Source organism: Rhinolophus sinicus, chromosome 7, assembly GCF_057876585.1.
Source record: "Rhinolophus sinicus isolate RSI-liver-muscle chromosome 7, RSI-T2T, whole genome shotgun sequence".
Classification (NCBI taxonomy): Eukaryota; Metazoa; Chordata; class Mammalia; order Chiroptera; family Rhinolophidae; genus Rhinolophus; species Rhinolophus sinicus.
In genome coordinates, this window is record NC_142507.1 from 13,329,181 (window position 1) to 13,346,533 (window position 17,353).

Sequence of the window (17,353 nt, forward strand, 5' to 3'; positions counted from 1 at the left end):
CTTGAAATGTAGTTTTTAATGTAGTTTTTAGTGAATTTATGTATATATTAAAAACTATATATAGCCTTTTCTGTCTGAGAGTTTGGTTTGCAAAAGGAAAAAAATACTGTCAGCTTAGTCACCTTGTTTAGACTTTAGGCTCACAACATTTAGCGTATAGTTTCTGAAAACTGAGTAAACATTTTAAAAACAGAATTTAATTTTTATTTTATCTGTTAACACTATATGTGAGGAAGTCATTCTTAACTTTCCCTGTTGACCTATAATAAGCCCCCAAATAAGGTAGATATCAGAGCATTATGTTTCCAAAGGGTTGGATGATTTAAAAAGCAAGATAATTCTTTGTATTATAAAAGAATGGGAGAGTTTCAGTCCTCCACTTGGAATTGCCCTTTCGTTCATGTCCTTTATGGCATAAAACTTGTTAATGTAGTTGGGGAATTAGAGTATTCTTATTGCCACTCAAAAAAAAATTACTTCATTAAGCTCAGAACTGATCTGATTTACTTGATGGCTAATGCTAAGTTTTAAAATGTGTGACTTATGTCTTTTTAGTTTGAGAAAGGAAAAAATGAAAAGATAACTGTAGATTCTTCCTGCTTGATTTATTTGGCTTTCAGCTGAAGCTTTTTTTTTTAAGATGTAAGAATAAAAAATACATAAATCTTACCATTTTTACTGTTATTTTAAATTCATTTTGTATGAAAACAATTTAATTTACAAGTCACTTTAATTAGCACCTTGCAAATTTTAGATAAGTTTGGGATCAATTTTTGAACTTGGCAAATACTGAAGTAGTATTTATTGGTAAAATTGTTTTTTTAAGTTGTAGTTGTGGCTTGCATTTAATGCATTTTTTAAAAAGTAGTATTCTTTTTTTTAAGTTTAATTTGATTATTAGTTTCAGGTGTCAAAAATAGTATTCTTGAGTTATGTTTTTTTTCCCAATTAAAGTTTATTGGGTGACAATTGTTAGTAAAGTTACATAGATTTCAGTTGTACAATTCTGTATTACATCATCTATAAATCACATTGTGTGTTCACCACCCAGAGTCAGTTCTCCTTCCATCATCATATATTTGATCCCCTTTACCCTCATCTACTACCCTCCTCCCCCTTTACCCTCTGGTAACCACTAAACTATTGTCTGTGTCTATGAGTTTTTGTTTCTCATTTGTTTGTCTTGTTGAGTTATGTTTTAACATCTGTCAAGGTGATGTTTTTTAAACTTTGTTTTTCTGTTTCTTAGGTTATTGAATTAGTTCAGAAATATGGGCCAAAAAGATGGTCTTTAATTGCAAAACATTTGAAAGGAAGAATAGGCAAGCAGTGTAGAGAAAGATGGCATAATCATCTGAATCCCGAGGTAAAGAAATCTTCCTGGACAGAAGAGGAGGACAGGATCATTTATGAAGCACATAAGCGGTTGGGAAATCGTTGGGCAGAAATTGCCAAACTACTTCCTGGAAGGTGCTTATATAAATGTATATACATTTTTCTGTACTTAAACTTGATCTTTATTACATTAGTGTTAAATATATTTGCAAGTACCCCATGACTTTTATTTTATTTATAATTAAATTTTAAACTATAATACAAGCAACCCTTTGGAACTATTTGTTAATATATTCTGTGGTAAGGGATATAATTACTTTTTTAATGAAATATTTCATAGCAATAATTTGCGCAATAAAATGATAGTCCTTTGGATTATGAAAGTTTACTACGCTCCCAAAATTATGTTTACATATCAATGCCAGTCAGGCAGACCGTCTTGGTACAAACTCTGTTGGGGAAATGGAATCTGTATCGAACAGAGAATAACAAATACACTGGCTGAAATAAACTGCTATAAAAGCGTACTAGAGAAAATTCAATTCTTAATTAATTATGGTGTGATTCAAATCATGGGAGTAGTGCATATATTTGTGTGGCTAAAATACAGAATTACTTTCGGGCAGGGATGTGCTATGTACACTATACGTTGCACTGGTTCAAATCTGTATCTCAGAAGATATGCATTTGTTTTTTATATTAATCCCTATCTGTATAGTACTTAATAGTTTGTAAAATGCTTTTACATATATTCTTAATTAATCTTCATATACTGTGACATATGCAGAGCAAACATTGCTGTCTTCATAGATAAGGAACTTCTGATGTTTTAAATCTCATACATCTTTTTACTGTCCATAGAACCTAGCTTAGTGCCTTAACATAAATCAGGCTCTCAGTAAATGTTTGTATATTTTATAGAGGATGGAATTTACACTACAAGTAGCTGTAGGTTGAAGATTTACACTTATCTAAAGGGAACTTAGGTGAAAAGGGGGCGGTGAACTCTTTCTTTCATAGGTATTTTGTTCTAAGAAGTACAGAAGAATACTGAGATTCTGTAATTTGTGGTTTGCTTTTCATGACCATGTTGTTCCTGGCTCAAAGGTCTTTGTCCTTGCTATGCCCTTAATGCTCTTTTTTTTCCTTCTGTTCTTGTATTATCTGGCTCATTCTTGTCATTCAGATCTTAGCTTCACTGTCACCTCACATCGTCCTTCCTGGACCACTTAATCACCTAGTTACTCGTGTTTCTTATCCTGCTTTAATGATCTACATCACACTGATATTTTTCTTATTATATATATTTTTTTGTTTTTCTATTCTTCCCTCCTTCCCTGCTGCCACACTTCCCATGAGAATGTAAGTTCCCTGAGAGAGGGAATTTCTTTGTCTTATTCTCTACTATGTCTCCAGTGCTTAGAACTGGGCCTGACATATAGACATATGGTTTATATTTTTTAATTAAAAAAGTATCTAATTTCACCAGATGTAAACTTTCTTTGAAGTACTTTGTACATTTTATACAGTATTCAAATTTGTGGAATCCTCTTTTTCTTTTAAAAATACACACTTTCATTTTGTAGGACTGATAATTCTATAAAAAACCATTGGAATTCTACTATGCGAAGAAAAGTGGAACAGGAGGGCTACTTACAAGATGGAATTAAATCAGAACGATCTTCAGCTAAACTTCAACACAAACCTTGTGCGACAATGGACCATTTGCAAACCCAGAATCAGTTTTACATTCCTGTTCAGGCACATATTTTTAATACCTTTATTATTTAAAAAATTTCTTTAGTTGCGGTGTGGGAAGGTGTTTGGTTTCTTAATAGGACAAATACAACATGTATTAAGGGGAGTAGACATTTGAATTTCCAAGCTGAAAAAATATTCCATAACTAGCTGTTAAACAATTAGTGGCGGTTTAATCTCTATTTGTTTTGATTGATAGATATTTTGGGAACAAATTTCTTAAAATGTTTCTTTTCCATGTAATTTTTACATTATCTGGTAAAATTTCCTAATATTATCATTCTTTGAATCTTCATTTATGATTCAAAGCCAGTGGTCATCTGTGCTTTAACATCTATTGTAGTTTTTCAAAAATTTTGTGTAATTATAGTATTCCATATATCTAAGATGTAAGTGTATATAAAATGGTTTAAAGGGGAAAATAGTAAAATAAAGGAGAAAATAGTAAAATATCATTCAAGCCATAGTTTTGAAGAGTGTGGTAAATAATTGGTTCTTTGATGGCATTTAACTTTGCTTTTCCTCTGCTAACCAACCAGTTGAGGGATTTCAGTCTTCATTTAGAAAGGTTCATTGGAGTAGAGATTACCCACGTTCATAATGGGGCAAGCTCTAGTTTCCTTACAGTGCATTTTCCTACCTGTAAGAAATTAGTTTAGGAGTTTTCATAAGGTTTGTTTACATTTCCCTGTCTAGCTATCTGTCATACCATTTTTTCATGTTGAGCAATTCTTGTTCTTGTCACATACAATGTGAAGAGTAAGTCAGGACTCCATAGTATCTACCAAAACACAAAATTTGGCTAGTGTTAAAAATCTGTGCTTAGTATTTTTTTTTTCCATTAAATGGACGTTTTTTAAGACATAATTTTAAAAGAACCACTTACAGTAATGACATCTTAATTTACAAATAGGAAAAACATGTGAAGAAGACATTATACTTATCTGCTGATACTCAGTATCTTAAGGTTTTTGGTGTATGTTTCTTTACATTTTTCTTTAGAGTCCTAGATTTCAGCAGCATAAACTGAAACATTCTGCTTCTATCTTAGAAAGGTTACCATTTAAATTTATCTCTTTAACTCATAGAAAGATAATTTTAAAAATTATTTGGGGACAAAGAAGTGAGTGTTTAACAATCTCAATCAAAATATATTGAAAAGATAAAGATAGTTCTTGTACTTTAAGAATTGTTTACCTTTTAATATTCTTGAAAGATGTATATATTCATGGTTCAATTCATTTAAACTACTAAAAAGATAATTTTGACTTGAAAGAAAAAAAATGGATTGGTGTGAAATACTGTCACAGATTTTCATGAAAAATTTGAGAAAGATAATGTTTTTAATCCATTAGAGTTACCAAGTTGAGTGATAACTGACGCTAGTCAAGTATTCTGAAAATTAAGTTCTATGTTAGAAGTATAATTATACTGCATTAGATAGTGATTCAGATAGGCCATTTTGGAAAATAATATCGTATCATATTTATCTTTTTTAGTTTTTAAAAATACCTTCTCATTTCTTTCCATCATTACACACTAAATTTGTATGCAACTTCAAAATCCTTATTACAGATGCTTTAGAAAAGGAACAGAATAATTCTTAGTCTAGTAACTTAATTCAGAGTATTGAAAGGTACATGAGTGATTCTGATTGTTTTTCTAAGTCAAGTAACAGAAGAAGCTTCTTATTTTCCTATCTTTCTACCCAACAAATTGCCATGGGGTGGTAGTAGGAGTAGCAGATATGATGTTGAAAAATTTGCTTTAGTCTCCATCTTTGTGAGTGCTTCATATGGACTAACTAACCCCTTCCTCTGAAAGATAGGAAGACAATTACTTTGTCTTCTCCAGGAGACAGAGCAATTCTAATAGCAGACTTAAAAAAATATTTGGTGGATATTGTAGTCAATAGATAGAGTGATTGGCTGATAAATCTAGGCCAAGTAATTCTCATATTTCATTTAGAAGAAGATAGGTCTTTCCTAAGTGTTATATGACTTTTAATCAGTAGATTCAAAGATCAGAGATGTACCGTATTTTGCCGTGTATAATGCGCACTTTTTTGCCCAAATTGGTGAAGGAAAAATAAGGATGCGCATTATACGTGGGTAGTACAAATTCTGTATCTATATAAATGTTTTTAATTCTTTTATTTATGCTTATGAGTTAAAAGTGTAACTCTAGAAATCAATAACCATATCTGTATGCAAAATAATACCCTGGAATACAATCATCGGTTTTGTTGAACTTACGATGAGCTGGCAACAAGGAAGAGTTCTTGGCCTTCTATGATGCGTAAATATCGTAAATTTGTACATAAAATTTCTTGTATCTTGTATTTGTTCTTGTGTTTTGTAATTGTTTGTTACATAAAATTTCTTGTACCATACTATGTTAAAAAATAAATGCTAAAATTCTTTTATAATACAAAAAACAAGTACCTAAATGTAAACAAATAAAAATTAAAATGAAAGATTTTTTTTCCCCTGAAAGTTTGGGCCAAAAACGTGGGTGCGCGTTACACACGGGAGCGCATTATACACAGCAAAATATGGCATTTATTAAACTATTGTAGATATGAATATTCAAAGTTAAAAGAAATACTTCTGAGCTTTTAATGTTGATATTTAATCAAGAGTTTTTGTGCTTTGCCTCAGATTTTAAATATTTGTATAGTGTTATATATATGATATTAATGATTGACTTACTTTTTAGATCCCGGGCTATCAGTATGTGTCACCTGAAGGCAATTGTGTAGAGCATGTTCAGACTTCTGCCTTTATTCAGGTAACTTTGTACTTATAATAAAACAAAAGAAACACTTTCAAACATATTTTTGAAAGTCTAATAGTGCCTGTTTCCTCACCTATAAAACTAGGACAAAAACAATACTATTGTCCTATTTACTTTGAGAATTATAACATTAAAGGAGAAAATTTGTTAAGTGGGTTTGAGAAACATACTACAAATGCAAGGTGATTGACAACACCAGTAAGGCAGTTCTTTTCATTCTTCCAACGTAAAACATGAAGTTTGTGAATGGACATATTTTTGTAAATTGGATAGAAAATATGTATTAAGATTCAATTAATTAAAACATACTCCAGACATAAATTTTTAAATTGATATAGATGATGCAATACAAGTTTTTTAATGCATTTAAATTTTCCACATATTTTCATTAAAAATATTTACCAGCACCTCTTTAGACACCAGAAGGATTGTGAGATTTAGTAGTATTAGCATTATTAGAGAAAATATATTTTATGTTGTGTAGAAGAAAATAAAAATTAGAACACTAAGCATAATAAAGCAATTATGTAAGTAGCCTGTTTTTTATTTAACTTATTTTAGCAACCCTTTGTTGATGAAGATCCTGATAAGGAAAAAAAAATTAAGGAACTTGAGATGCTTCTTATGTCAGCTGAGAATGAAGTTAGAAGAAAGCGAGTTCCATCGGTAAGAAATAAGGTTAAATGTTTAAAGTTTACTGTAAGAATCCTTTATATGCTTTTCTAGTTTTCATCAGCATTGACTTTCATATTGCAACAAGTGGAAAGCATATTCAGTATGACCAGATTTTAATAAGAACTACAAAGGGTCTTTCAAATTAGTAACTTTGCAGTTGCCTGATTTTGATAAGTATCTCTGAGTATCTTTTACAGTGTTCTGTATTAAGATGCTTCTTGAGTCATAAATGTCACGCAGACTTAAGATGTAATTTTTGATATATGTTTGTGAAAATGATGTGTGGGTTTGATTAGGCTTTGGTTTTATACACTCCATGTAATGATGGCTTTAATAGAAAAGAATTAAGCTTGACAAATAATTTAAAAGATGTGTAGTGATTTATGTGCTCCAAATTACTTTTATTGTGTCTTTGAATTTTTTTCCTTATTTAGTATATTTAGTAAATTGGAAAAATTGGGAAAAAGGAACATTTAGATTTTATTCTCGCTAAAGAAATTTTGATATGGATGCTGGGTTTTGGATACCAGGTGTGAAAACTATTGTCTGAGATTTGGTTGATGAGAATAACTAGGAATATTTAATTAGGATAAAGGGTAATCATTCTACCTAAGTTAAATAGGCTATGCTAGATGGATTAAAAGGGAAAAAAAAGCTTATACTAAATGACAGTTTTAAAAGTTTAATATCCTGACACTTTTACATTTTGGAAAGGGTTTTTCTTGGTTTGGGGATGAATGAAGGGACATTTAGAGAGACTGGGAACTAATACAAAATTACTAAATAGAATAACTTGAGATCTTGAAATAGTATTATGAGGCAACTGGTGATATCTTTATACTGTTCAGAGAGTATTAATAAATATGATGTTTGTTAATTATAATAAAGATATACACCATCGGAAAAGTAGTTTTTGTTTTGAAGCTGCAAAAAACGATGGGAAAATAGGAAGACGTGAAGTGTACTTACCTCTGTACTTTGTCAAGTAGGTGGTTTATCATTAGGGATTCAGATTCGGGTGTGTGTGTGTGTGGTTACAACCCTCTGGTTTTTCCAGTGATCTCCCTTTTTGCATCTTTTTCCTACCTACAAACTCAATCGAAATGCTTATGGTTTGAAAACTTTCTCCAGGAAGTGATTGTAAACTCTGTTAGAGAAATAATATTGCTTTAATTTCTTTTATTTTTAGGAAACTTTAAAACAGGTGGAACTTATTTTGTCACAGTGTTGAAAACTTGTTTTTTCACCTTACTTAACTTGGAACGTATGGTTTTGTTATTGTGACTAACACAGTCTAGCAATTTTCATTTCTAATAGTAATAGGTACCATTTATTGAGTACTTCCTATGGACTGGGGCAATGTGCTCTCTAGAATGCAGTAGTTACTAGCCACATTTAATTTTAAATAAAATTTAAAAATTCAGCTCTTCAGTTGCACTAGCCTCATTTTGGTTGCTCATGTGGTTAGTGGCTTCTATACTGAGCAGCTTCAGATGTAGAACATTTTTATCACCTCAGAAAGTTCTGTTGGACAGTGCAATGACATGTAGCAGTACATATTGTTTCTTTTTTCCCCAGTGAAAGGAAAAAGAAAAGAAGTTTTCTTTTCCTTGTGATAAGAACTCTTAGGATCTACTCTTTTAACAACTTTCAAATTATGTATTGTTTCTTAGTCATGACTCTTCAAGGCCTCTTTTCTTGTTTTTTTATTATGAGACACTAGGAAACTAGGCTCAAAAGATAAGTAAATTGCCAAGTGTACATCTCTACAGAGAGAAAGAGAGATGGCACAGTCCCTGACGTCAAAGCATTTGCTCTGCAATGGGAACAGAGACAAGAAGCGGGATACAGTGTGATAACATCAGCCACAGAGCATTATGGGAGCACATAGGAGATGTGCCTAATTGAGACTGAGGTAGTCAGGGAAGGGTTCCTGGAAGAAATTCTGGTTGAGCTCAGTCTTGAAAGACAGGCAATGATTATATATTAGCCAAGTAGATGAGCTAGGTCATTATTATAAATGGAACAGCTAAAAGTGTATAGTCAGATGGAAGTATTTTCCAGTATTCAAATGTATCTTAAATGGGGAGTAGGAGTTTTCCCTGGTCGTTAGGTTGGGGAGCACTCTTGATAAAGGCAACAGCAGTATGTGCAGAAACACTCAGGGTAAAAGACTAACTGATCAGGGAATTGCAAGTCCTATAGTTGGGTGGGTATTCCCTGGGAGGAGGAAGTGTTGGGCCATGAAGTTTGAAAGGGAGAGGCCAGATTCTAGGAATTTAGACTTTATGTTGAATATACACGCTTGTTTCATCTCACTATAATTTTATAAATTTAAAAACAAATTTAGTTCGAATAAAGAAATATAGACAAGATAATGAAGTTTAATTAAAATATTTTTATATCAATTTTGAGGAAAGACTATATTAGCTACTATATTTTTAGCTGAAATGTTGTAAAGTATGTTCTAGAAAAAGCTCTTACTTACAATCCAAATTTATGCTTACGTTAGAAATGACAAATAGTATTGAAATTTCTCTTGTACTTTTAGCAGCCTGGAAGCTTTTCTAATTGGTCTGGTAATTTCCTCATGGATGATAGCATGGCTAATACTCTAAATAGCCTCGAGGAACACACGAATGAATTTTACAGTATGGATGAAAATCAAACTGTGTCTGCTCAGCAGAATTCTCCCACAAAGTTCCTGGCCGTAGAGGCAAATGCTGTGCTGTCCTCTCTACAGACCATCCCAGAATTTGCAGAGACTCTTGAACTTATTGAATCTGTAAGTGTGAAACAGTGAGATTATCAAAAGCTCAATTTTAGAGACATGGTTTCATGTTCAGAGACTCAATGGTCACTGACCAGTTTTATGTTAAGCATTACTTTGTATGTTATATTTAATTTTGTTTTGATATTTTTCAGTGACTTCTGGAATAAATATATATATATATATATATATATATATATATATATATATATATATGTATATATATATGTATACATATATATATAAATATTTCTCAAGTATGTACCTTGTATAGAATTGTTAAAAATTAAAAATTTAACAGTTCACTTTTTTGTTGTACAAGTTGTACAAATATATTAGAAATAGATGGAAACTAGAGAATACTGAAATGAAGAAAATTAAAATCTTCTATAAACCAGTTAGTGATTTGAGGTATTTCCCTTTCAGACTGTGTTCTATGCATGTAAAACACACATATTCATCTATTTTTAAAGCCAGATATATACTTATGTGTTATGTTTGTGGATTTTTTTCTCTTATTATATCATGAGCATGTTCTTTTTTAACTATTTCTTAAACTTGAATTTTAATGGCTTCATAGTATTCTCTCATATGAGTGTAACGAAATTTATTTACCCAGTATACCATTATTATTGGATATTTAGGTGGTGTTCAGTTTATCAGTATTACAAGTTGCAGAACGTATTATGTAAAGCTTTGTGCAAAATCATGATTATGTCCTTCAGTTAAATTGAATTTCTGGATCAAAGTACATGACCATGTTGAAGATGTTCCATATGCATTACCAAATGATTATGTAGAATTTGATAGTATTTTCCTGATGTGAAATAGAGTGGGAAGTTTTATGATAAATTTTATTCTTCGATAATAACTTAAAATAATTTGTTCCTTTTATTTAAAATACTTTGACAGTAAGCTTCAGCTACTGAATTAGATGAAATATTATTTGGGGATGTTCCAAACTGGAGTTGTAGTAAAACCACAATGTGTTCCTGTCAAGTGGTCTTGCTTAAAAAATAATGAACAAGGAAAGCCTATTTCTACTGATAAAAATGAGTAGTTAATTAACTGTGGAAGTCATCATCCTATGTTCAAGGTCAGAGTTAACTACCCTGTAGCACTCACTTTAAGAATTGAATCTTTTGCAGGATCCTGTAGCATGGAGTGATGTTACCAGTTTTGATCTTTCTGATGCTGCTGCTTCTCCTGTCAAGTCCACTCCAGTTAAACTAATGCGAATTCAACACAACGAAGGAGCCATGGAATGTCAATTTAATGTCAGTCTTGTACTTGAAGGGAAAAAAAATGGTTGTAATGGTGCAGACAGTGAGGCTGTTCCTTTAGCATCCCCGAGTGTGGCCAAGTTTAGCACCCCACCAACCATTCTCAGAAAGAAGAAAAGAATGCGAGCGGGTCAGTCCCCAGGCAGTGAACTCAGCGTCGGCGCATTCAGTGATGGCGGCAACACAGCACTAAAGCACACGCCGGTGAAAACACTACCGTTTTCTCCTTCACAGGTAGTAGTGTTGTTTCATTTATGTTTCCAAATGTTGATGAACTAGATTAAATTACATCTTTAATATCCTTACTAGCAGTTTGTTGCTTTGATATTATATAAAAATGGGTAATGTATTTAAATGTATGCATGAGCATGCTAAGCTCTGATAAATCAGAAGATATCTCACAAAGCGTAGTTCTTACATTATAGTGTCTTACAATTTCTAAAGCTAAAAGAAATGTTTTGGATATGCAGTTTCTTTTTAATTGGACTCATCAGGAAATAGGCCCAGAAAGGTAAAATGATTTGCCCAAAGTTATCTAATTACAGAGCTCAGACTGATACCCACTTTCCTAGCAGATAGCAGGTATATATCCATAGACAACTGCTCACTGTAAAGATTTCACGTATCAGATGATTTTGGGGGATGTCAGGAACTACCTGCTTTTTCCGATAGTTATGTCCTAGGCAGCAAATATTTCAATTAGGGCAAACGGGACCTCTGAATTTATAATATTCTCTTAATGAATACTGTGTGCTAAACACTTTTCTTCTAGCATCGCAGCAAAAATCTTTAGGAGGTAGGTGGAATGAAATTTGGAAGTTAAGCAATTTGTCCAAGGTCAGTTATTAAGATATGGAGCTGGGGTTTTCTGAAAGTGTCCTGACAGAGGTTAAGAAGTTTTATGGGAGAAGAAGGAAGTTTAATGGTCAAATAAACCTGGAGGATGCTGGGATATTATTGGAGGTGTTTTGATGTTAGGAAGATGAGGAGGATAGGGCAGTACACAGTCACTATGATCTCTAAAAACTGTGCCCCCCCCATGCTTCAGGGGAGTGCCATTTACATAGGCTACAATGTGAATAGTGAACCCCCACCCCACCCCAGCCCTCAGAGTTACAAAGCCTCCCAAGGGAGGTGAACCAGGCTTGGGCACACCTAGCAATTTTCTATGGAGTTTTGCACACTAGCAATTTTTGTTGTAGTGTAAATTCTAAGGTGGAAAGTGGCTGAAAAGGTGAGGTGTGATCATAATGACCTTATATCCAATGGCAAAGTGCTTGGGTTTTACCCTGTAGTCGATGGGCATCACTGCAGGGTTTTAAGAAGGTTTGACTGCTCGTTTTAGGGTTAAGTGTATTGCAGATATTAGGAATGAGAAAGGAAAGAGCTAGAATTCATTCCAGTTATAAGTAGCCTTAAAGCAGTTTGTACTTCTCCCTACCATTGTGTCTAATCTGTTGACTACAAAAATAAATTAGTATTTCAGAACTGTATGAAAGATCTAATGAGTAAAGTGTGTCATTTGGAAAATGGACTATGTGATACCAATTTTGGCTGCTCTGCGGTTCTGAGCTGTGTTCTAAATAGGCAACTTCGCCAGACAGCTGTATTTTTTATCAGCAAAGCATTATTATATTCTGAATTCAAAGTATTCTCATAGAAAAGGACACTTAAGATCATTTACTAATAATCTAATAAACACTTTTTTTTCAGTTCCACTGTTGTACAAAACTGTTACATTTAACCCAGCAGCTATTTATTGTTTCTATAGTTTCCTATTTGATAATATACTGTTTAAAAATTTTCATACTGTGTTTTGTAACTTTTGAATATTTATTAAACAACTGTTTCTTGCATGCCTATTAGTGCTAAACACTGTTGTAAGAGCTAGAGAGGCAGTGATGAAGCAAACAAAAATTCCTGCCCTCATGGAGTGGAATGTAAATGTAGTATTACTGGTAATCCTTTTGTAAGAGAAATGGGGAAATAATTTGAAAATTTTATCGGTTTAATAGTTGTGTAGGGATTTTGATATTCTAGAAATTATCTATAAATTCTCTTCCTTTTTTAGTTTTTCAACACATGCCCTGGAAATGAACAAATTAATATAGAAAATCCTTCATTTACATCAACCCCCATTTGTGGGCAGAAAGTTCTCATTACAACTCCTCTTCAAAAGGCAACAACCCCCAAAGATCAAAAGGAAAATGTAGGGTAAGTAAGTCTTAAATAATTGAGTCAGAGAAAACAAGAAGTACAACGTCAACAGTAGATTAGCTTTCTGTCCACTGATACATAAATCATAATCTCTATCCACATGGGATTTAAAATTAAAAAAAAAAAAAAGTCATGCCCTATACGATGGAGACTGAAAAACAGCTAAATATAGTATAAAACTGTGAACTCAAACAAAACAACATTTTTAGTACTGTTGTCTACATTAGTTCTTTTTTCTATTTTAAGATCAGTGATTGAAATTAGTTTAGGCAGGCATACTTAAAATAGTACTGGAATGTTTAAATAAAGAATGTGTGTATGCAAGAAAAATTTAGTGTATGCTTTTATTATGGTTTTGCATTTCTTAACTCTCATGAAATCAAATTTTGAGTGTAATACAAATATCTAAATGATTGGATAGGTTTAGAACACCTACAATTAGAAGATCTATATTGGGTACCACACCAAGAACTCCTACTCCTTTTAAGAATGCGCTTGCTGCTCAGGAGAAAAAATATGGACCTCTTAAAATTGTGGTATGTATACTCTTTATTTTTAAGAATTTTCGTAATTTTAATTAAAACACAACTTTTAATATTTATCCTTGATTTTTTAACATTTTTAAAAAGGTGTTCACTGAAACTGATAAAAAGTTTTATCTCTTCATTTGAATTTGTGTTCATCTTTTTCCTTGATTTATAAATAAACCTTTGCTTGGCTTGTTTTGAATTCTTGCTTTCTTTATGTTATATCTAGAGAAAGCAAATCAAGTGTCAGCAGAACCCTTTTCTTAATACTAAAACTCACCTTGTAGTAGAATAAAATAATTTTAATATTTTTATATACATAAGCAACTTTCCTAATAATATTTTTGAAACTGACTGATCAGGATACCTCTTTAAGGCTCAGTTGCCTCTTCTGTTCAATGGAGATCATAAAACACATCCCAGAGGGTTATTTGTGAGGCTAAAAGAGATCATAGAAATAAATCTGGTGGTGCTAAGTTTCAAGTAGTATGTGCTTAATTAGTTGCTGCTGTTAAAATAATTTTAATAATAGTCATAGCAATTGTAGTTCATGAATAGAGGTGGGAAGTGTTATCTGTGCTTGTACATATATATTGTCAACCTTGAAGTACCTTAGATGACCCGTGGGCATTCTAATTCTGGACAGATACAGATTTCTGACAAATTGGGTTCATTAGAAATAAAACATGTATTTTAAAAAATCTTGGTCACTTCTAGGGTACTTTAGTTTTATGTTCTATTTTTAGTCACATTTTGGGTAGATCCATTAATAAATTAAATTCTGGTTTACTTGAATTAATCCAGTTTCTACCAATAGGCATGTCATACTTTCATATCTTCTAGTCTTTTCCTTGAGGCACTGTTTCAGAGTATACATAGTAGGACCGATCAAATCTTTTTGTCACTTAGCTCCATATACTGCTATGAACAATTATTTTCTCTTTGGAGCTCTCTAGACTTTTTTTAAATTTATGCACATACACATAACAAAAGTGAGATCATACTTTATGTACTATTCTATAAGTTTTTTGTTCAACTAAGTTAATAAATGAACATATTAATTTTTAATGTTCATAATTTCTAATGTTTGTGTAATAATCCATTGTATGGAATTACCTAATTGATTTCACTAGTCTGTTTCAGTATTTTGTTACTTTTTTTTGTTTTTGTTTTTTTTTGTTACTTATTTCAAAAATTCCTCCTTAATTCAACATATGTTGATTGAGTGGCTAATAGGTGCCAGGCACTGTACTAGGCTTTGGGGATGTAATGTTGAACGTGTTAGGTATGGTTCCTGCCTTCATAGGGATCTGTAGCCTAATTGGGAGTTAAATAAACAACGATTTGAAGACATTAGAAAATGCTACAGTGCTTCAGGGTTATTTGTTCATCATATAAATTGAATAAAAATTATCACTTTAATAATTAGAAATTGGGTTTTAAGTAACCTAAAGTCTTTGTCAGTTTGTTTTTGCTTGGGAAAAATTGATCCATTTCCAAAATAGATCGTTTTCATCAGCAATGTAAGAGAAAAATAATAAAAGTAATGATTCAGTAATTAAAATTTCTAACATGTCTATAGTCTCATACATTTCTTTGCAGCAAGCTCACTTTCCACTCCTGCCCCTCCTCTGCCACTTAACTTGCTGAGTACCTACTATACGCTAACCACTTAGCTTTCTTGTGTATCTTACTATGAGTCAAAAGCACTTCTTAGCGATTGGCCTTGGAATTTTAGTCAGGTACATCTAAATATCTGTTGCTTTCTTAATAAACATTGTTAGTAACCATTATTACTAAAAATTACTTAAAAAACTGAAAACTATGAAAGTCCTTTAAATATAAATCTATTCGTTTTGATAGACTCAAACCTGAGAAGTATTAAATGTAGCAGTTCTTTGTCACATTAGGACAATTCAGAGAATAATTCTTAGTAGTGAATGAATTCATCTGTGTTTTAGCCACTTCTCAAGGACATATGCATTCTTAATGGGAGAATAAAACATTCCAGAATTCTTTTTAAGAACATCTAAATCTGTGTTCTTTGTGACATATAATCCTTAAAACAAAAGCTCTTGGAGCAATACAGAAATACTGACATAATTCCTGCATGTCTCAGGCTGTAGATGAGAGGATATTTAAAATTCTATTTTCATTTGTAAAGTTTTCGTAAGTGCTGTGGAATCTCATCTATACATGAATGCTAGTCTGCCTAACTTTGTTGACTGGGAAAATAAACTGCTGGTCATTATGTGCTGCCACCTTGTTCTTGTACTCAGTGGAGCTTTGATTACCTTTTTTTTTAAGCAGATCTTGGTTTTGATAGGTGTTAAGTTTGATATTATTAATTTTTTTTCTAGAAAACTAGATGAATAATATTTTGAGGCCATTTCATTGTTCAGCCCACATTCAAGTTTCTTTCTGTATCCTGCCCTCCCACTCTCCAATGCACACATCCTCCTGTGCTCCTACCAACACACTTCCTGAACACTGTGTCTCAGCTCTCAGCTTAAGGCCAGGTGTAGAGAGAGAGGTGGACAAAGATGAAAAAGGCGTGCTCACTCCTCTTAAGTAGCTCACACATTTTGTGGTAAGAGAAATATGTTAACTACTGATTGCACAGTGTATAATGAGTACAATACAGAGAGCTAGTAGAGTCCCAATTTGTTCTATTTTTTTTCTATTTTTATATAAAAATACTTGAGGAATAATCTTTTTCTTTTCTTTTTAATACTGAGGATCCTAATTGAAGCAGGAACTACAATAAGCCCCCTAAAAGGAAGATTTTTGTTTAGTAACCTGGACTGAAGAAAGTGCCACACTTCATTCAGTGCTTACAACGTGCAAAATTATTTTTGTCATAAAACTGATTAGTTGATTAATTTTTTTTCACTTATGTATCCATAGGGACTGGGAGAAAATTAAGCCAATAATGAAAAAGTGTAAAAGATGGGTTGTATATGTGGGGAGAAAAAAAGGAATTGTTATAAAAGACTTTTTAAAAATACTTTTAAAAACAATTTAGTCACAGCCACTTGCCTTCTTGGAAGAAGATATTCGGGAAGTTTTAAAAGAAGAAACTGGAACAGACATATTCCTCAAAGAGGAAGATGAACCTGCTTACAAAAGCTGCAAGCCAGAGGTAATCTTTTAGTATTATTGTTACTAGAAACCTTGTCGTGTCTAAGTGACCTTACCATAATGCTTTTATTGTAAATTATTCACTCTAGCATACTGCTTCTGTGAAGAAAGTCAGAAAATCACTCGTTTTAGATAATTGGGAAAAAGAAGAACCAGGCACTCAACTATTGACCGAAGACATTTCAGATATGCAGGTTTGTAAAGCTTTTTGTTTTTTTTCTTAGAATGGTTGCTTAAAGTCCTAGTGGTTCTTGTTTCTTACTCATTGTGTGATCAGTTCATTAGAGAGTCATCGAGTTTCCGTTAGTAGTATTCTGTCTAATTTAGAGAGAAGCTATTAACAGCAGAGAATATTTTATTTATTACGTTGCTTTTCATTATATATTTGTTTTGTGTTGAGAGGAGATGGCTCTCTTATGTATGATATCAAAAACTGGTAGTTCTTAAAACTTTAAATTTCAGTATTTATCTTTGGCTCATTTCTGAAATACTAATTTTATTACATTACTAGAAATTTCTTTGGGGCCAAAAGCTTTCTTGGAGGGAAATGAATGGAGCTTCCACTACCACTTACCCAGTAGTCCCTTTATTTGTCTCCATTTTTTAATTACTTATTTTATTTTCCTTTTTCTTTTTTCTCTCTTAGTCAGAAAATGTATTTACAACATCTTTATTAATGATACCATTATTGGAAATACATGACAATAGGTGCAACTTGACTCCTGAAAAACAAGATATAAATTCAACCAACAAAACGTATACACTTAATAAAAAGAAACCAAACCCCAACACTTCCAAAGTAGTCACATTGGAAAAGAATCTTCAGGTACGAATTCATAAATTTATTTTAG

General features: G+C 32.2%; 1 protein-coding gene across 2 annotated transcripts in view; it reads left to right on the forward strand.

The window, feature by feature from the left end:
- The window catches only part of MYBL1 (MYB proto-oncogene like 1), a 32,643-nt gene that overhangs the window by 11,419 nt on the left and 3,871 nt on the right, over positions 1–17,353 (forward strand). The window contains exons 5-15 of one of the 2 annotated variants that reach the window (XM_019726342.3): positions 1,250–1,470; positions 2,922–3,096; positions 5,812–5,883; positions 6,451–6,555; positions 9,116–9,349; positions 10,483–10,851; positions 12,689–12,831; positions 13,256–13,370; positions 16,387–16,503; positions 16,592–16,696; positions 17,149–17,328. In XM_019726342.3, the coding sequence (XP_019581901.2) occupies positions 1,250–1,470; positions 2,922–3,096; positions 5,812–5,883; positions 6,451–6,555; positions 9,116–9,349; positions 10,483–10,851; positions 12,689–12,831; positions 13,256–13,370; positions 16,387–16,503; positions 16,592–16,696; positions 17,149–17,328 (1,836 nt within the window). The remainder of the gene's footprint in view (positions 1–1,249; positions 1,471–2,921; positions 3,097–5,811; positions 5,884–6,450; positions 6,556–9,115; positions 9,350–10,482; positions 10,852–12,688; positions 12,832–13,255; positions 13,371–16,386; positions 16,504–16,591; positions 16,697–17,148; positions 17,329–17,353) is intronic. The other variant, XM_019726351.3, reaches the window with a different exon arrangement.